Source organism: Thunnus albacares, chromosome 6 (genome assembly GCF_914725855.1).
Source record: "Thunnus albacares chromosome 6, fThuAlb1.1, whole genome shotgun sequence".
Classification (NCBI taxonomy): Eukaryota; Metazoa; Chordata; class Actinopteri; order Scombriformes; family Scombridae; genus Thunnus; species Thunnus albacares.
In genome coordinates this window covers 34,206,292-34,227,992 of record NC_058111.1, presented here as the reverse complement: position 1 = coordinate 34,227,992, position 21,701 = coordinate 34,206,292, and the positions used below count along the sequence as shown (strand labels likewise).

The 21,701-nt window shown below is 38.2% G+C and overlaps 1 protein-coding gene across 3 annotated transcripts in view; it reads left to right on the top strand.

Annotated features, from left to right (window-relative positions):
- The window catches only part of sez6b (seizure related 6 homolog b), a 266,490-nt gene that overhangs the window by 162,962 nt on the left and 81,827 nt on the right, over positions 1 to 21,701 (top strand). For all 3 annotated transcript variants that reach the window (XM_044353824.1, XM_044353825.1, XM_044353826.1), the window contains one exon: positions 11,959 to 12,148. In XM_044353824.1, the coding sequence (XP_044209759.1) occupies positions 11,959 to 12,148 (190 nt within the window). The remainder of the gene's footprint in view (positions 1 to 11,958; positions 12,149 to 21,701) is intronic.

Sequence of the window (21,701 nt, the reverse complement as noted above, 5' to 3'; positions counted from 1 at the left end):
ATCTTAAGTTATCAAAGAAACAAGCTGAGCAAATGATAGCAGCAGCTTGGCTTACAGCCCCTCCTTACGTCCTGTGTCTGCCAAACAGTGTCAGAGAAACACTGTTTTCTAATGTGAAACTGCTTTATTCAGTTTTAATCCCTGTGTACATTTGTTTTGAAGAGGAGGAGACCTCTGCAGATAATTCAGCTCCCGGTAAAAACCTGCTGAACGTCTGTATTTTAAGTTGTCAGAGAAACAAGCTGAGCAAACGTTAACAGCAGCTCGGCTCGCAGCGTTTAAATATTATGTTGTTCCTAGAGTTGGAAGTTGCAAATAGTGAATTGAGAGCAGACTTTACGCTTAACTTTTCTGATGGCCAATATGGCCGTTAATATTCCTGAACTCCAGCCATATAGAAGAACTACTGGACTTCTTTGTTTAAATAGCCATATAATAGCCTACATTTAAACCTACATTTTAGCATGATCCAACAAATGTATTTTAGTCAGCAGAATGAACTCTTCACAAACTTTGTGAATTGAGCATATAGGCTACAACAATAAAATAAAACAAATAGCCTTCCTGTTGTTAATTAAATACAGCCATGTGGGCAGCGTGCAGCTGCACCACTAACTCCACCTGCAGCGGAAAAGTTAAACCTTCTACTGATCAATTACATGTTATATAACCGTGGAACTCTAGGCTGATTCGTTTGTTTCTCTGTGCCAATGCTGGATGTAATGTTACCTGAGAGAAAACGGTAAGGTCTCCTGATGGCATAGAGTTATAGACGTATCCATTCATTGTGATCACAGAGAACCTTTCGGTTCAGATCAGGCTGGTTCTCTGGTGACTGTCAAGAAAATATGCACAACCCAGTGAGATTACTGGCACTCATCAGTACAGGTCAGCTGTGGAAAAAGCATGATGCTGAACTGAAACTATGTTCTCAACCAGTGTGCTGTCGTCATCCTGGAGCCATCAGACCTGGAGGATTAGAGGCCTGAGTGAAGGCCACTGCTGAGGGTCAGAGGTGATGATGACAAGGCTGAGCAGGTATCTGCTGTTTCTGTAGCTCCAGCTGCTGCTACTTCATCCTCCTGTCTGTTCTGCTTTTACCAAGTAAAAATATAAACACAGATTCACAAACATATCTATCAGTCCTACTGCTCCACATGCTGCCTCATAGTTCTTCAGTAGATGAATGGACCTCAGCTCAGACAACAACTTGCAGAACTCCCATACAAGTAATTTATATAATGCACACTTCAAATATTACATGAGTTATATCATGCACAGCTGTGCCTACTGTTTATCAGACAAAGTCTGGCATGGCTTTGTTCATCTGAATCAGTTGATCTGTCTGACTACATCAGAGACAATAATGCTACAGTGGTTTACTGTCAATCACAAATACAGGAGACAGAGCAGTACAGTCATTTGTTGTTGTTCATTGTTGATATTACTAGTTAATATTACCAATTTTATAGCATGGAAAGATTATCAATAATGTTCCATGATGAAAATGACAACACCATCTCTTACTGTTTATCTGGTACCACAGCATAGAAACATCTGAAGTAAGTTTCTGAAGAAACTTACTGAAGGCCAGCAGATGAATATCAGCTTGAACAAAGAAAAGTGTTGCCACTTTAACCCCTGACCTCAGGTCTAGTTTCAGAGAGCACTTTGAAGGCTTAGTATACCAGCACTTTGAAGGCTGTGGCTCAGGAGGTAGAGCGGGTCATCCACTAATTGGAAGATCAGCGGTTCAATTCCTGGCTCCTACAGTCCGCATGTCGAAGTGTCCTTGGGCAAGATACTGAACTCAGATGCGAATGTGTGTGAATGATTAGATTTCATCTGATGGTCAAGTTGGGACCTTGCATGGTAGCCCCTGTACCCATTCAGTGTATGAATGTGTGTGAGTGGGTGAATGTGACTCATAGTGTAAAAAGCACTTTGAGTGGTCAGAAGACTAGAAAGGTGCTATACAAGTACAGTCCATTTATCATTTATATAAGATTAAACTTCTTGTTTGTTGTTTGTTTGTTTTTTTCTTTTTTAGTGGAAATAGTGACCAAAATGAGTCACCTTCAGAGATTACAACACTGCTGACAATCTAGGGCATTACTACAGGCTTGGAGGAAGGCCTGAAGTGTTAGGGTAAGGGTTAGGGTTAGGGCTTCAAAGACCAACCTGTTCTCATTCATGCATAAGCTACTGTTTACACAACCCTGGAGATTTTTTTCATCTTTATGATTCTTGTTCTTAGGGATTTTATGTCAGCATGACATAACCCATTCCATCAAAATCTGTTTTATTAGCCAGTGCAAGCATACAAAGAATGTGTCTTGGTGTTTTCTCCCAAAAAATGCAACACAGAAGAAAACAAATAGACAAAATTAAGGTAATAATAATAATGATAATAATAATAATAATAATAATGAAATAAACAAAGTAATTTTGAACTTAAATTGAAATTTTAAAATCTATTTACAGAATGGAATAGTAATAGGTTTGAAATGAAATATAAAACTTGAAATGAACTATTGACTGTACAAAGGAAATATGGACTGTGCTGTGGACAGAGAAATTAAGTGTATGAAATGTATGAAGGTGACAAGAGCAACAATTCAATGTGACGTGCATAAATAATTAAATTATGTAACAGTGGAGGTTAAATGCAATGCACAATCCAGTTATGAAAGTGACAAGTGCAGGAATTAAATGCGGGATGTGAAATGTAAAGTCGAGTTTGATAAAAGAATGATAGAATTGTGAAGCAATTTACATATATTAATTGTTTTTATTGCCAATGAGTGAAGGGGTTGTAAAGTAACTAACATTTCACAACAAAACACCCCCGTAATGACAAGTCACCCACTCCCAAGCACACACAGCTAAAAAATTTCCTCAACAAAGGAGCAGAAAACAAGCTACAGAGCGATAGCACAACATAGCTTACATCTTTTGTTTTTCCTGTTGGTTGTAAAAAGCACACATTTCACAACAAATCGCAGTGCATTGCACCCCAGCCACAACATGTTGCTCCCCGGCCAAAGCTCGTTGATCCCTCCCGGGAGGATCAACTGACTGGCTGGGAGTGAGAGATGCTTTGCTGAAACACGGTGCAAACAAAACATTAGAGGAAAAAAAACAAAAAACTTCTAAACATGCAGTAGTGCAACCACTGATTAAAAAGTCTAATCTGGACACCTCCATCCTCTCCAATTTTAGACCAATTTCCAAACTCTCGTTTGTTTCAAAAATCTTGGAGAAAATTGTACTCTTACAACTGCAATCATTCTTGGTCTCACACTGCATCCTTGAGGTGTTACAGTCTGGTTTTAAAGCCTTTCACAGCACTGAATCGGCTCTTTTAAAAGTTTTTAACAATCTTTTAATAGCTACTGACTCTGGGGACTCTGCCATTCTTTTCCTGTTAGATCTCACAGCTGCATTTGATACAGTAGATCACAGTATCCTCATCTCTCGCCTGGCGCACTGTATTCATATTAAAGGTACTTCTCTGGAGTGGTTCAGGTCATATTTATCTGACAGAAGTTTCTCTGTCAAACGAAGTGACTCAGTATCCTCCTCAGCGCCTCTCCCTTATGGAGTCCCTCAGGGTTCTATTCTCGGCCCAATCCTATTTTCACTCTACTTGCTCCCCCGAGGGTCCATTTTAAGAAAATATGGCATCTCATCTCACTGCTATGCAGATGACACACAGATTTATTTTCCTTTAAAACTGAAAGACACAAACTATTTAGAACCACTGTTGGAATGTCTCAAAGACATCAAAGACTAGATGGCCTTACATTTTTTAAGTTTTAATCAGAACAAAACTGAAGTCCTGATTTTTGGACCCAGTGGTGCCTGTGATGTCCCTCATATGAACTTGCACTGCCTGGAACCATATACGAAATCCGCTGTAAGAAATCTGGGTGTGATAATGGACAGTGAATTTAAGTTGGACAAACAGATAAACTCAGTGGTCAAAATGAGCTTCTTCCAGCTAAGGCTCTTATCTAGGGCCAAGTCCTTCTTATCGTTTAATGACTTTGAGAGGGTCATACTTTTTTGTCTCGTCCCGGCTTGACTACTGTAATGCCCTCTACGTTGGTGTTAGCCAGGCTTCCCTCTCTCACTTACCGCTGCTCCAGAATGCTGCAGCTCATCTTTTAACAGGAACATGCAAGCGAGAGCACATTTCTTACGTTCTAGGATTGATTTTAAGATTCAATTGTTTGCCTATAAATCATTGAATGGACTAACTCCAACCTACCTCTCTGACCTCTTACAACCACACATCCCATCAAAGTCACTCAGGTCTGCTGACCAATCACTTTTGGTTGTGCCACGATCAAGGTTGAAGCACAGGGGGGATTGTGCCTTTGCTGTTATAGCCCCCAAACTCTTGAACGAGTTGCCTCTGCATATTAGACTGGCTCCCACACTAATTTTTATTCCTTGGCTTTTAACTTGGTGTGTTAAAACCAAGAAATGTCTCTTTGTCTGTTAAACTGGTCTTTGCGTCTTGTGTTTTCATGGCCTTTGTTATCATGATTGTACAGCACTTTGGTCAACTGTTGTTGTTTTTAAATGTGCTTTATAAATAAATTTGACTCAATTTATTTGATTAGTATGAGAAGTATAAACAAGGAAAAAGACATCAGCTGCAACAGTCTTGTACATGCGGTAGTGCTGCCTCTTTTTTCACAATTGAATATTAATTTTCATGATCAAATTTTTTTTTTCACAATTCAATCATATAATTGAATTTAGAATATTCATTGACATCCCTAGCTTCTATGAGGTCTTTATTCACATGACCATAAGAGATTGCTTGTCAGGAATTGACTGACGACTGATCTACCATTAGCAGATATAAACCGCCTTGCAGCGTTACTACACATAGATTTTAAATGTTTGCACTTGTTAATACTTGGGGCACCACCTTCAATTGCAGGAAAATAAATAAACCAAATTAATCAACCTCATAATCAGAAGTTGTGGTTCTTGATACAGGGACCTCTGTCTTCTGCTTTAAAGAACACACACAGACAAAGACTTGCCAATATATGAGAATTTATTTATTGCTAAACGTCTATCAATAACTGAACAAATGAGGCATTAATAAGGAGTACGTAACGAAAGAATCAAACAGATAAACAAAGTCTTTAAGAATGCTAAGGGAATCATCAGCTTCTCTTAAGCCCATTTCACTAATGCAGTGAGTCCTGAAATGTTCAGGAACATTTCTTGCATGGGGTCATGTGTGAGTGGGAGCGGGGATCAATATTCAGGGAAATCTGTACTGCCAGTTTCCCACCTCAAGACCTGGTAACATTTCAGGAAAAATGTGGGTATGGCTGTGTCCCACTGTGAATGAAAGCAGTAACATTGCAGGAATAAGCAAGTAAAGGGTTACACCCGGGACACACAGCCTGTGTGAGCAGCGTGTGTGCGTCGTGGAACCTCTTGCCTTTCATTGCTGCACCCATGTTAACAGATTAGAGCAGCCACACAGCCCGTGTGAGATGCGTGTCTCATGCATGGCTGCTGTGGCTCATCATCTAGAGATTCGGGGTGTCACCTATTTTTTTGACGTGATGCATGCGGTTCTCAGCAAAAATAGAGAAAATGACCTGTTGACAGTCATATTAACATCATACCAGCAACATTACACCTTTCACTATGGTTTCAGTGTCTATATCTGTAGAATATGTCACAGACATTAAGTGTCACCACTGCAGGTCAGCCAGCGCGGTGCACACCAGGGCAGGGAGCCTCTCTGGTGGGGAACTCCAGTGCGGAGAGTCGTTGACACACGGAGCTTCTTTTCTCGACTCCTGCTCGCTTTTTGTGATATTAGTTCAAACTTGGGCTCCTGCCTGTTGTTTCACCTGCTTCCAGGCGGAGATTTGGTGTTGTCAGTTTCCTTCCTGACAGTTTGGAGGTTTGTATTTGTGTCTGGAGGGATTTTCTTCACTTGGAGCGGTGACAGCAGGGGTTTAACTGGCGAAATGATTAATATAATTAATAAAAAAAACCCGTCCTTTGGGAGAAGTGTATGTGGCTGACACAGAAATATCCCCAGCCAGATGCCACCATGCCCATCAGAAAGAAAGCCGCTTTCACCTTACATATTATTTATTTATTTTTAACAATTGAGCACACACTTCTAAACCTTTTACTATCTAAACTAAATATAAATAAAATTTATAATGAAATGATATTGAACATGCAATTATTGATGGGCATTATCAAAGCCAAACTCTATGTAGAAAGATAGAGCTGGCAGCAGAAGTGCCACAGCAGCAACGCTGCCTGTGTGGACGCTGCAAGCGTGAGAGACACAGCATTTCAGTGACGCACACACACTGCCGAGGTTCATGCAGGCTGTGTGTCCCAGGTGTTACGTCCATCTGACGAAAGATGCTTTCATGTGAAGCGAAGGCTTGTTTTAAAAAAAGGTTCAAATATGCGCATACTTTAGATGAGGAGGAAAGCTGAACAGATAAAACGTCTAGAAAAAGCAAAAACTAAGATAAACTGAAGCAAAGTCTTGGTGAGGTTAGGTGAGGACCAGCCTGCTGACACAAAGGTAGTCAGTTCTTTTCATCAACTTGCAGTGCAGGCAAGGACTTAGGGCACGGAGAAGATGCTTTGTGCCCAAATTGTGACCCTCCTGTAATGAATAATCATTCCTTTGTTTCAAGGCATCTGGAACTTTCCCTGCTCTAGTAAGATTAATATCACTGGGGTTTACACCCAAATGTCACATACTTCAGCTCATCACTATGGTCAATAATTCAACAGTGATCAACCGTGATTCTAAACATAAATGTTATAATGCGTTCCCCAAAACATTCAAAAAGAAACACACATGGTTTAAACAGCAATCATATTTCAGATCATTCAATCAGTTAATATATATTTAGTATTACAGACATCTCACTATCCATAGTCACTAGACGGCAGTGTGGCCACACAGCAGACAATGCATTAAATCTGAATTTGGATAACTCATTACATTTATATCATACAGCTATGGTAGTGGAACCATCTTACATGAAAACATTTGCATTTGAGTAATTTTGTCTGGGTTACCGAGTAGTTGGACAGCTAATTCACATTAATTCAGACTTGGGCTAAAGAAAGGGAAAATACATTATGAAGTCACTTCAGGAATGTCTCTACAATTTATGGCACGGGTCTGGCAGATATCTTATCTCAGGCCTCATCAGGGGGTGAGAGATAGAAAAAAGAGGAGCTATGTGTGTGTGTTTGTGTGTAAGACAGAGAGGGGGGGGGGGGGGGGGGGGGGGGGGGAATGGGGCTGAAAGTTGTTAGTTGTTTAATCCTGGTGATTTTTCTTTGTTCTGATGTGAAATGTATTTCAGTCTCTAAAAAGAAACTCAAGTCTCTGTTCCATGGGAAAGTGGAGTCCTCTTGACTTGTGTTCTTTCATGTATTCCACAGTAAAGTGTTTTCACATCCTGCTGTTAATTTCATTATCTTGTCAAAGCATGCTCTCTCAGGGGGTTGAGAGCACCGTAGCCCTGTCTCTGGCCAGTGTTTAATTCCGACACGTTTACTATTGAGGGGTGAAAGGCCAGGTTTGCAGATCCTGGGAGTCTCTGAAAAGGTCTATTCAACCCACTGTTATCTCTTTGGTGAAATTCAAAAGAGAGAGGGGTTGTCCTCTCTACACCCTTTAACCCCCCTTGAACTGTTGTTTAAAAGGTTATAAAGACCTGAAGTTGTGCATGACTTTGTGAGTGTCAGGTGTTGACATGTGGACATGGGACTATCTTTCAGTTATCTCGTGTGTGTGTGTGTGTGTGTGTTTGTGTGTGGACACGGCATGTCCCATTGCTACTGCTTCCATAAGGAATGAGCCTAGCAAGCCTAATGAACTGTATAAAGTGGAATTGACAATTTCAGAAGGAGAGTTCAGGATTGATCATCACATTTTATTTCAGTCTAGTTAAACTATGACATACAGGCATGTCAGCTATAATCAATCCACTAATCATGCTTTGATCTCAGCCAAACAACAGTACAGAAAAACTGGCAACCAAAACCACTGCTGTAGTTGTTGACATTTTTCAGTTTCCTCTGTCAAGTTGCAACTACTGCAGCCACTGATTTAGATTTTAAAGTGTGTTGTGACCCCATTATGTTGCCAGAGTAATAACTCTTTTTTCCTGACGTGGGTTCACCCCTCATGATTATGTTTGTGAGGTACAGTTATACAGACACTGGACTGGTGCCAGGGCAAATTGGATTACGTCTCCCAATGTTCCCTCAAGTGTTTTATTATCCCTGAGCTGAAGGCATAATGTGATTACTTGGTGATGCCCTTTGTTCAACGCACTATTATCCTGATGCTGCGTCCATGAGTTCATTAACGGCACATTATGACTTGTTATACACAAGCACGCTGCAGAGGCCGCTGAGCTGGTACAGTATGAATCATTCATGTTGCATTCAGGCTGGGTAGAGTCCTACTGTACGTGGGCTGCAAATAAAGTTTCAGTTAAAACAAGTGCCTCATAATTGAACTGTACATACAGTACAGGATATTATGTAAGCTGTCCTTTCTTGCAAACTGTGGCAGTTTTTACAATTCTTCTATTAACGTAACACACTGACTTTCTTTATTAGTCTGATATTTTCGTATATTTTGTAAAGGTAAGTCCACTTACTTACTCACTTTCATCATTCATTTTTGTCAATATCCCTCAGTCCCTCCAGCATTTTCTGGGTATGCCCTGGGGTCTCCTCCCAGTTGGATGTTCTTGGAGGCATCCAGGAGGCTTCCTGATCACATGCCAGAAGAAGCTGAACTAGTGATCATCAAGGCATAGTGATTCTTCTTAGAGCTCGTTCTACAACCTTGTCTCCTAGAAATCACATTCATATACAACTAAATTGTTTTCCCAATTATGTTGCATTGACAAAAGTATTTGCTGCCTGGATTATGTTCACAGGATACATTCTGGTTTTGCTTAAAATTACATGGACAGGACAATGATCTTCCCCTAACCTTAACCATGTGCTGCCAGTGCCTATAAATGCAACCATAAAAAATTTAATGATGCTGTAGATTCTACTAGCGGATACTGTACTGCGAGATCAGATATATTGGTGGGAAAAAACATTTAGGTACATTTCACTCATATGTTCAGTATCAACATTTCTGCAACTTGCCAAATATGTTAATTAACAATATTTTCTCATTATGTTGACAGGGAATGTAAGTGAGCCAGCATTATGTTTCTTTCAAAACATATTTGCTGTTGCAATTTAGTCATACAGTGACGTACATGAACATAATTTCTAGAGGACAGAGTTGCTTTCCAGATTTTCTTTTATGCTGATGCTAAGGTTGAACCCAGAGACCCTGTAAATCATTAGCCACTTGTATACACAATGTCCCTCATTATTAGGGATTAGGAATATTAACTGATTAACTTTTTCCCTCTCAGAAACAAAACATGATACTTGAATTTCTTGAGTACCTAGATAAATACAGTTCTGAGTTGAAAATTGAGGAAACATTTACAGTCTTCTCTAGCTGCTGCCTCCATTGTTCTGTGAAACCAGAGGCTAAATATCTAGGGTTGGGAAACCATCTACAGATACTGGATCTGGTTCCAGATTGATAAAATATCTGGATTCTCTAAGCTCTATGACAAAAAAAAAAAAAAAATATATATATATATATATATATATATATATATATATATATATAAAATAATTTTTTTGTGTTGCCTCACTCTTGATTAGCAATGTGCAAATCTTTCTGACAGCATTCATGTCATTTTTAGCCAACACTGACCATCACTTAAGCAGGTTTAAAAGATATTTTGTTCTTCTTTACTAGAGGAGTGCACACAGGGTTTGAGCAAGTAAAATGGAGTATGTGTTGCAGAAAATTGCATATTGGGAGTCATGCAGGATGCCTTCCTTTTTAGAAGTGCAAAGTTTGGGAGAAGAGATATGGAAACTCAATAGAAATAGCAGCTGCACCTGATTTATCACCACAGACGCACACAGAGTGAGTGAGAGAGTCAAAATCTTAATAGTTGAGACAAAGAAAACACATCAGTGACAGCAGTAAGAAAATATAGCATTGAATTAAAAAGATGCATTAAAAAGTTACAGTAGCTTTTCAGTTGTAATGTAGTTATTTGACAGTTTTTACCTATGTCTCCCTTCAATGGCCTTAAACATGTACTTTTCTTCACTATTGTCTCATAGCAGTTTCAGTATGTCATGATTGAGCTTACAGCAAGACTCCAGTCGAAGGAGTTTTATCAAAAATTTCAGCTGCAGATCTCCCTCTTCATTAGACATGTACCACATGCATCAAAACATCCTGGCATTAGATCTTATTTAGCAGCACCTTATGCAAATCAGATGGACTGCAGCAGGGCTCATCAATCAAACTTTATTTGTATAGCACCTTTCGTACAGGTTAGTGTAGTTCAAAGTGCTTGACAGATCACTGACAGGCCAATAATAAGACAACAAATGTAGACAATAAACAGTAAAACAATTTGAGATGAATGCACACAAGAAATAAAAAATGTGAAAAAGTAGTAACATAAAAATAGGTTTAAAAACTGTAAGAATCAAATAAAATAGATAAAAAACTCAGACAAATAAAATCAATAAGAGGGAAAAAATAATAGTGATAATTTATGTCAGTTACTATCTGTCTGGAATACTCTTTATTACATTCACTTATGCATTCTGTATGCATTGAGTCCACTGTTTTTATTCTACTTTGTATTCACAGTCTTTTACCATACATGACAATAAGTCTGGCTCGGATGGTCACATGATATGAACACACTGTCAACTGACACTTTTGTCCTGTCAGTGGATACACATCACTGCAGCCTTCCTCAGCAGCTTTTCTCTGGGGAGCTATGGATTCATCTCCCAGCTAGGTGAGATAGTATGCAGTTGATATGATCTATGGAGGACCACATGAAGACAAAGAGCCTCCTTCCTTTTAACGCCTGAATAAAGATATACCTGCTGCGATAAAATCTGATAAAAGCGATGTTTCTCAGCAGATGTGCTGTCAGCGAAGGAGACAAGCTGACAATTATCAGGCTTATCTGTAGTGTAATCACTGAGCTCTACATTGTCCTTTTGGCTTCTTCAATATTTGTTACTTTTGATTTGTGCCCAAGCATTATGCAAAGTAGACTTTCAACACTGGTTCTTATGATACATGCTGATATGTTAATGATAATGTGTTTGTCACTTGCTGCACTACACTCGTCACAGATAGTGCTTGAACCACAGAGGTGAGGGTCACCTACCGAGTCTCTCAAGTCAACACTTCACCAGAATGCTGTTTTTTCTAAACTGTACATCAAAAAAACCCTTCAACTGCACACATAACCCCTTCATCACAAATTGCAAGTGCAAATAGCTTCATATGTAAAATTAATCCATGAAGGCTGGCACTCCTGTGCCCTGAAGCCCTTTCATAATAGGAGCATTTTATTATCTGATCTGAAAATGGGAAGATTCACTGGCTGATGACAGTGCACTGAGTGGCAACAATAATGGCTGCCATTCTGAAAGGATAAACTCTGCATGAAGCCTTTATGCCTCTTCTGAAATTATCTCGAATAATGTGGGGAACTGCTGTTGCAAAGTGTTGGTGAGTTGGGTGCAATTTTCATGTGAATGGCCGTGACTGCAAATATATATTATGTAAATAGTGAAATCTACATTTAATTTACATATATATGGATGTGACAGGCACAGAGAGGCTTTGTTTTTTGACCAGCTTTCTACTTAGCATACATGTCTTTCTTTCTTTGGTGTCTTATTTTCTGGATAACCCTTTAGTTCTTTATGTGGTGCAAAAAATTGTATTATTTCATAATATATCAAACAGCACTAATCCCCACTCCGTGTTCTGTCCCTGGCCAGGTGATGAATGTGAATTTATCTGAGGGAGACAAGGTGGTGTTCGAAGATGTGGGACATGGGGAGAACGCCATGCTGGCCAACGAGTCTATTCTGATGAGGGGGTTGGTAGTGCGAAGCCACAGCAACCAGATCTCCATCCGCTTCCACAGCCAGAGGTCTCAGGCTGGATCAGTCCTGCTGCGATACCAAGGTAAATCTGGATGAAAGAAAAACACACCTGAATGCTGCTGAAACAGATTACTGTTGAACTAGACTTTTGGGAAATAACCGACAGGAAATTAAAGCTTCTACTTCTACGTTGTTGCTGCTTTGACATTTTCTAGAATTCTAGAATTACTGAAAATGATGTGCTGTAATGTGAAACTTGTAAGGTGTGGTTGTAGGTTTGTAGTAGTTTCTGTGGTAGAGTTACAAAAAGCAGTATATTACAGTATAGGATGACCTTGCAAAAATACATTTGATTAGTTGGCAGGAGGCCATTAATATATATATGGAGATACCTTAAACATAGGTCTGGTCATAAGTTCACCCACCACAGCAACAATACTAATAGTTCACATTAAAACTGCTCTGATAAATAGTGAAAACAATAAAATAACATTAGCAGGAATACAATAAAGTAACATTATCATTAAAAAAAAACTAATGTTAGCATATAATTCCTGCTGTTTGACTTCTGTATAGGATAGACCATTGTAACATTTGTAACGTTAGCACTCTGAAAAACTGAAAATCTGCATACCTCACTGGTGACGTTGCAGAAACCTGTGTGTCTATAGGCTACCAATAAAAATGGGAGTGTCCGGGGTGCATAGAGCTGTATCCTGTGGAAAATCTGAAGCAACCAATTAGAGAGCAGCTGCAGGTCACCTGCTTGCCAAAGGTTGAAGGACCTACAGACACACTCATTTGGCTGGCAACCCTTACACAGGAAGTGTATGTATTAACACTAAATTAACCAAATACAATTTGAAAACAATTTTTCAATAAATGCTGGCATGACTACAAGACAATAAAGATAAACATTTTTTATTTCATAGTTATTTCGTAATATATTATTAATTTATGTTTAACATGTTGTCTGAGTAATAGGAATGGGGCCAGCGCCCCAGTGCTTCGCATTAACAACTGCCCACTGCATAGACAATGCATTTACACACAATATACATAAGAAAGAAAGAAGAAAGTCCATGCTCTTCCACGCTCTTCTGGAAACATCACTAGTGGATGTCCCATTAAACTGCATCTAAAGGTGAATCTACTGCACTTTTTGATGTCATTTACACACAATATCCAACACCATGTGAAGCCACATATATGAGGCCTTGAGAACATTGTCCCAAACCTTCCCAGTTTACTATATACATGTCAACACTGAATACTTTCTGAACGACTGAATTCATACAGAGATATCCAGGTTTTACAGAATGTACTGAATGATATTTAATACAAGCCACTTAAGTGTTTTCTTTAGACTGAATTTCTTTACTGTTCTGGGAATAGACTCGATTCATCTCATGTGAGATCAAGCATGTAAAGTCTACCTATCTTTAATTTCTGGCAGGCGATGTAGCTGAGTGTGCGTTATCACTTGTTAACATAATGTGTTGTCGCTGTCAGCAACAAAATGACTTGCGCTATCAATCAGCCACATGAGCTAGCTAATAAATGATCCAAATGATCTTTGTAACTGCTTTACTTATCCATTATTGCACAGGAGATGTCCAGGTGAGACATGAGTTTCTGACAGACTTTATCCTGCAGACTGCTAATGACAGAGGAGGGATTGGAAAGTCATTTTCTGCAGCTGTCTTTGTTTTTTCAGACTGAAAATCCATGAAGGGTTTCGTAAATGTGTGATGGTGTTTTAACAGCCCCAGCAGGCAGGGTCAGCTCTGGTCTTGCTGGTCAGGTTTCATCCCCTGAAAATCTGTGTTGAGATTCCACTCCTTGATATCTCTTCATTTATCCTTGTTTCCATTGATTGCCCTCCAAAGCGCAGATGGCATGTGCAAACCTCTCCCCTGTTAAATAGTGGCATCAACATCATTACCTGCTGCTTAAAAGCAATCTGTGCTCTGTTTCTTACCACTGCTGGCCAAATGGGAAAAGAACTAGATAAAGTTTTGATAGTTGTCTGTGTGTCTGTGCCAACAAGGATGTGAGCCAGAGCTGTCTGAAATGGAATCTGCTTTCTACCAAAGGCTCAGTATACACTACTGTCCAGGTACTAAAAAGAATGCTAGCAGCATCATCTGTGTCACAACATTATGGTGTAAAGTAATGTATGATAGAAGGTCACGCCTAATGAAAAGATGTGTTTAAACTTTATTGATCAATGAAGGGACACTAGTGTAATAGTATCCAATGAAAGCTAGTAAATGTGGCAAGAGTAAGGTAATGCTTTTACATTTTTTATCAGTTTTATACATTTCTAATATCTTCCTAAAAGTTTCCTAGAAAGTAATTATTATAGGTAAAATAGAGAGTGTTCAGTTTGTACACTTCCAATTATCCAACTAACGTTTGATAAGGACATTTTTCAGGACTTTGGAAACAAATTGTAAGTATTTCCATTTGAGAAGACCATGACCACATCTGCCGTCTTACCAAAATATGCTCCAATTGACATTATTTTGAAACAAAAAGGCCTGTTTCTGGTAAAAGTCTGTTTCCAGTAACAACCTGTATCTCTCTGCAGTTGAGGTAAATAAAGGCCCGGCCATTTTGCTGACAGCTGACTAGAGACTAAACCAGGCCACATCTTTAATAAAAGGTCAATGTCAGCAAATGTATTGATGTGTTGGTTGGTAGAACACTAGTAGATACAGGTATGTTTATGCTCTTTTTTACTGTTTTTCTTGTTCTTGTATGAATGTGTGTGTTTGCAGGGGGATTGATTTTTAAAACTGAGAATCAAGACAAAACAACTCAATCCCTCTCACCCTCGAGTACAGGTAGTCCTCTCTCTCTCTCTCTCTCTCTCTCTCTCTCTCTCTCTTTCACATATTGGTTTATTAAATTCTCTCTTCTCCTCTGAGACAATCTATTCTCTGCTTGGCTCTGCTAGAAGCTGGATCAGCAAGAAAAACTCCACCACATATGGCCCATAAAACAATTCCCAACCCTGTTGAATTGATAGAGACATATGGGAGTGCAGTCTGGTATCTGCAGGTCTTTGGAAAGTCTCAAAAATGTTTTGATGATCCAATTGTAAAGAGTACTTGTAACTGGTTCTTATAGTGTATCCTCGTGACAGCTTTAGTAAATTCTTAAATAGATGAATAAATGATCAGAAATGACCTTCCTCACACGCTAATTAACCACTTCCTGGTTGGATAATGTAGTTCTATGATATCCAAAAAACCAAGTGTAAGTGCAACCCAGAAGTGCTCCAGACCAACACATCCTCATAATTAAACCACCACATACTGTAGATCGATTGTACCATGCACTCCAGAACGACCTATAGGAGTGTTTTCTATTATGCTGCCTTTATCTGTTATCTAAACAGATAAAGGTTTTCTAAAACCGTTACAATCACAGTTAAAAAATAATGATGTTTTATGATGCGACAATGCTGTGGTTAAGGTCTGGCTAGGTTTAGGCTCAACATCCATTTGGTTAGGGTTAGGGAAATCATAGTTTGGGTTAAAATGGTCACTTGAAACATGTAGATTAAAGTTACCACTTCCTTAAAGTTAGGCAACTTTTATTGTCATGGCAATAGTACGACAATCATAGTTACAGTTTTTAAAAAAAACTATCCCGATTTGCGGTTGGAAACATGACACTTGCGGTTGGAAACGGGAAGCAAACTGTAGTCTTCTGCAGCTAAGTCCAATTTTTGCTATCTCTCTATCTAGCCATCCACCCAAACCACCACCTCCAATTACAATTCATTACCTTATATTGATGTCATGTGAGCTGTCTCACATTCTACTGGTCATAATTACTACAGCTGCTAGATGGCGTCTGTCACTCAAACATAACTATAGGTTGTTTTTGCTGACTGAATTTTCGACCTATACTGCCTATACTGGGCTGTACAGAGGGAGTGTAATCCAACTGCTCAAATCATCTCAACAAATGACTTGACACACTCTATCAAGATATTAAAAATCTGTAAAGGCATCTGTTTCACATATATAACACACATATAACCTGCGTTCCTAAGTGTAAGTATGTCAGTAAGCTTTTTTGTGAAAGTAACTGCTACGGGGTGTGTCACTTGTACTAACAGAGCTGAAATGACACTGGAATTAGCACTCATTCACTGTATCACATAAAAGTAACATTGAAAAATCAGCTTTCAACATGTAAGGTCATACACAAAGTGATATTGTGCTCTTGCAACAACCCTGTCTCCTAGAAATTACATTTACATTTTCATATTCTAATTTACAACAGCAAAAATATGTTTTAAAAGGAACTTAATGCTGCTCAGATTATGTTTCCTATTAACATAATGAAAAAACATTGTTTGTGAACATGCGTCAAGCTGCAAAATGTTGATACCCATGATGGCAAAACTGTTCACTCGTCCATCCCTGTCAGTCATCCGTGTGTGATCAAAGGGTTTAGCAATTAATGAATAACTAATACCTAAAGTATCAAAAATACAGGTATTGTCTTGAGAATTGATACTTGTGTCAGTAGAATCCATGGCCCATCAAAAAATGTGTGTTTGTGTTTTAACATGCTTGTAATTAAAATGTTTAGCAACTTATTCAGTGATAAGATGTATTGAAAAGTTACCTGTTGATGATGATTTTACATCATTAATCATGATGCCACATGGCTGTCCCCTATATGATAGTACATTAGCCATTAATAAATTAATTTAATTGCATCTAACACTGATATGAATGTAAATGGGGCAACCACAGCTGCGTTTTTTCAAGACAACATTTCAGTACATCAGATCAGATATATAAAGTCTTTGGATCCTTCATGTTATGTATGTCATGTAGCAGTACATACACATTACAACTTTTTTGGCCAGAAAAAGAAGAAAAATCAACAATATTGATTGAAAATCAGCCGGCAAAAGCAACCCACAGTTACGTTTACACATAATAATTATGACCCAGGGAAGTGATACAGTTCAGATGACGTCACTATAAGGTGAGAAATTTTCATATTAGGGGGAGATGGGCTGGGTGGATGGCTAGATAGATAGATGGCAAAAAGTGGACTTAGCTGCAGGAGACTGCTGTTCGCTTCCCATTTCTAAGCGAGAGTCAGGACAGTTTGATTGTTGTGGTGTTTACTGTTGCCATGACAATGAAGGTTGTGTAACTTTAAGGAAGTAACTTTAACCCAGGCCATGTTTCAAGTGGTCATTTTAACCCAAACCATAATCTTTTTTTTTAAATTAATTTTTTAGTTTTTTTTGTTTACATAAACATAAAGTACAAATACAGTACTTACACAAAATAAATAACATATATAATGTACATCAAGAACACAAACAACTATACAAATTACAACAGACATACCACATATACACCTATACAAACATACATACATAAATACATACATGTACATACATGTCAAGTACGATATGTAATTGTAGTACAAAAACAAACCACTTCTACAGCAATTCAAATTAAATATTTCATTATCATTTCTTTAGCGCAAACTAAATGAAAAAGCCAGATAATATTAAGTTATGATATCCTAGAATAATCATAGCTCTGTATCCCAAGTTTTTGAAATTGTCAGGATATCTTATTTATTTATGCATGAGCTTTTTGCTCTACCTTTCATAATCATCCCTTTCTGCAAATAGTAATGTTTGAGAAAAAATATAAAGGAGCTCAAAACCAGCTTTTTTGGAGTATCAAATATATAAGCTTTGCCAAGCAACACATCAGTGTTTAATAATGTGTTTTGATCATCTTGACACCCCCAAATAATATTGAGAAGGGATAAAGGTAAAAGGGTTGCTTGTTCAGATAACCAATTGGCCACCTGCTGCCAAAAGGATGCTACGACTGGACAATACCAAAATAAATGCATAATATCCTCCTTCTCATCACCACAACATCTACAGATATTGTCCTCATTGTTTTCCATATCTTAGGCATTTTTCTTGTCAGTAATACCTTATATAAAAATTTTAACTGGAAAGCCCATAAATAAGTAGCGCAAGATGACCAGTAAATACACCTAAACATTTTTAACCAAGGAAGAGGAGTATCAAACACATTTTTCCAATATGTTTGAAAGTGATATGGATGAGAATTTATGTTCTCATGAAGGACATGCAGAAATTATACATATCAGACTTGGTTTTATATTTCACCAACCATTTATAATTTCTAATGCAAGAGCAACAAACACCTAAATTATCCTGAGACTTCTTGATCATAGTTCTCCATAATGAAGGGATTGTGGACAATAGCTGCATATATCAATGCCTTGTACATATTTCCCCATATATCGAAACTGAACAGTCATAGGCTAGAAAATCTGTGATGAAATAAAAATAGAAGTCAGCATACAGGTCCATACAAATACTTTCATTTAGCTGCAGCAACTGTTGTCTTGCCTCTACTGAATTTTTTGGTGGAAGAGACTTGTTGAATTGAAACAATAAGGACATTGACTTTATAAAAAAAATGGGGAGAAATTAGAAAAAAAGGTTAACACATTTTTCATGGAAGGCTGGGATTATTGAAAAAAAAGGATAAAATTTTCCCACAAATTAACCACTTAGATTCAGAAATAACTTGGATGAAAACCAATTAGGGTTATTATACATATACGTTACACTTTGTCACCATGAAGCTTTCAAACTATGATCAAGCGCTGAAAGACATATTAAACCTAAACCACCATTTCACATGTATTATACAAATTAATTTTTTCAGGTTTATCATTCCAAATGAATCTAAAGATTTTCTTTCATACGCTTTAAAAAAAAAAAAGGTAACATCAGGAGAAGGCAAAGACAAAAGACAATAAGTAAATTGTGAAACTATCAAGGAATTAATTATTGTAACTTTACCATAAACAGACAGATGTTTCCCCTCTAGGCCTGGAGAATTTACTTCTTTGCTAAGTTTCAAATCAAAGTTAGTTTTCACTAAAAGGTGCTCTTTCATTTCATGATCTTTCCCTAATCCTAACCAAGTGGTTTTTGTGCCTCAACCTAACCAGACCTTAAACACGGCGTTGTCACACCATAAAACATCATTATTTTTTATGATTACTGCCGATAGAGGCGGCATATTAGAAAACACTCCTATGGCTCATTCTGGAAATGCTCCTGTGGGTCGTTCTGGAGTGTAGGTACCATCAACCGATGTGGTCGTTTCATTATGAGGATGTGTTGATTTTGGCTGGTAAAATGATCTCTGGGAATAGGAATAGGAATGACATGGTAACAATGACATCTCTGGGTCACATATTGTATAGCCTCACACACTGAATCAGACAGTGAGATATATAACGCAGCCTGCCTCCATATAGGCTGATAAGAATATTGACAGGGGATGTGGTTGGAATTTACAAAAGAATGATTGTGTGTATGCATGTCAGAAATGGCACATGGCAAACTGCTGTGAGCATGTTCTGAGTGCGATCAACCTTGAATACAATCACATATCCATGGCACCTGCCTGTCATTCTCCCCCACTGCTGCCTGGCCAGCACTTTCCTTTCTCTGCCTGGGAACAATAAGTGGCAACAGAAACTCAATGTGATGAATCCTATCTCAGCCAGCACACACGCTCCTTCACTGCTCAAGCAATTTTGCAATCCAAAAAACATTCAATGTATTGATCACCATTCTTTTTTTTCAGTATTCCAGACAAAAAGTCAGGGAGAGACAGCTAGTTCTGCAGGGATTTGAAATGTGAGGCTCAAAATGAAGCATTTATGTGGGGTATATGTATGGAAAATTCTAGCTCAAGGTGTGGGAGCTTTAATTTGTACAGCTCAGCATGTAGTCTGACCAGTGGGTCAGTGCAACTGCAAATATTAAAAGTATGCCCAGAGTTTCAAAGAGTTTTAATATTCAGACTATTTGAAAGGAAACTACAATATGCATCAGGAAACCTAATTCAGTCACACAAGTCATGCTGAATGGATTGTTATGTGAATATAGAATATGTGCAGCCTTGATATTTGGCATCTAGGCTCTGACCTCATCACTCCTTACAAGGAAACACCAAAATCAGCACAGCAGGGAGTGGGGACTGACAATAATACACAGCGAAACCACAGCAAATATAAATTAACACTATCAGAGTCAATATCAGCAGTTTCAAAGTGTCTGTAATGGTTCACACCACAGAGTTAGTGTTGGTATTTTGACACTGTATGAGAGTCATTATTGACTTTTTGTGTAGTTAAAATTTAACACTCCCCAACACTAACCAGTGTTAGCTTTTCTCAACACTAGTGTGCAGTGTTCAACATGACCTCCCTTACAGTTCCATTGTTAAATGGGACATTCTGCACATTTCAAGGTGCATATTTATATTCTGGGGCTCTACTGGCACGATTTACAGTTCAAGAAAATTCCCTATTTATCTTATACTGACCCTTTATGCAGCTCCTCAGTTCAGCCTCTGTCTAAAAACAGGCCTTTTTAGCACCTGTCTGTTTAAGTCCCGCCTCCTGATGAGCCCACTCTGCTCTGATTGGGAGGCTATGTCAACAAACCATGAAACAAACTATATTAGTAGGATTTCACTTCTTTTTCTCGTTCTTTACTCGAAATGTCAACTTCTCAAATACATCTGTACATGTTCGAACCGGAATATGATCTGAAATATGACTGGAATTTTTGACTTGCAGGGGGCATTTCTGTTTTGTTTTTCTTTTGTTCACTTTGGCTTAAGTTAGTAGTTGAATTTTTTGAGGTTCATTTTTTTCTTCTGTTTCATTAGTATTTTTGTTCATAAACATCACCTTTTTTCCACGTACATTTAACATCCATTTAAAAGTTTCCAGTGCCAAATAACATCTTCTGCCTTTTATATGGGGTGGCGACACTACAATAACATTAATACTAAGAAGACACCTCACTGAACAAATGCAACAAATGGAGGTCCAAAGGGAACCATATCTGTCTGATACATGAGGTTGTGTACCTTTCACTAAGAAAAATGTACACAGCCTCATTTTAATATCTACCTAATATCAATATTTTTGAGAGAATGTCCAAGATACAAATAGGAAATAGTGAAATTAACTTTTGAGACATGAATATATTATGGCAAAAAATGTTCCAACCTTGTATTTCAATAAAGAAAGAATTTGGAGGATTGCCTAGTTGACTTCCACATAGTTTGACTTTCTTGGTGTCGCCATCTAGTGGCCATTAGAGGAGCTTAACTACAGGATTTCGACACTGGCTTCACCACTTCACTCTGATGGTTGTTGATTGGCAATAAAAAAGTGTCATTTCTTTCTTTGTACCACTTGTCAACAAAGAGAAACAACATTGCAGTATGTTGAGCTATGTAGCAAGGGGGACTATTTCACAATATCTACGGCTTCATTCAGTGATGTAAAACATGCATTGATCCTACTGATTTATCTGACAGACTGCAGTGTCCTTTGAATGTGTAAATGCTGTTTCAGAGGATGATCCACTTTGACAAGAATAAAACATCCTACACCTCTCTTTGCTTCCCACCTTTTGTTACATATTTTGATATAAAATGCTGGCACAAAGCTAGTGATGAGTTCAATAAAAAGTTACTGGTGTCAGTATCTTCTTTTCA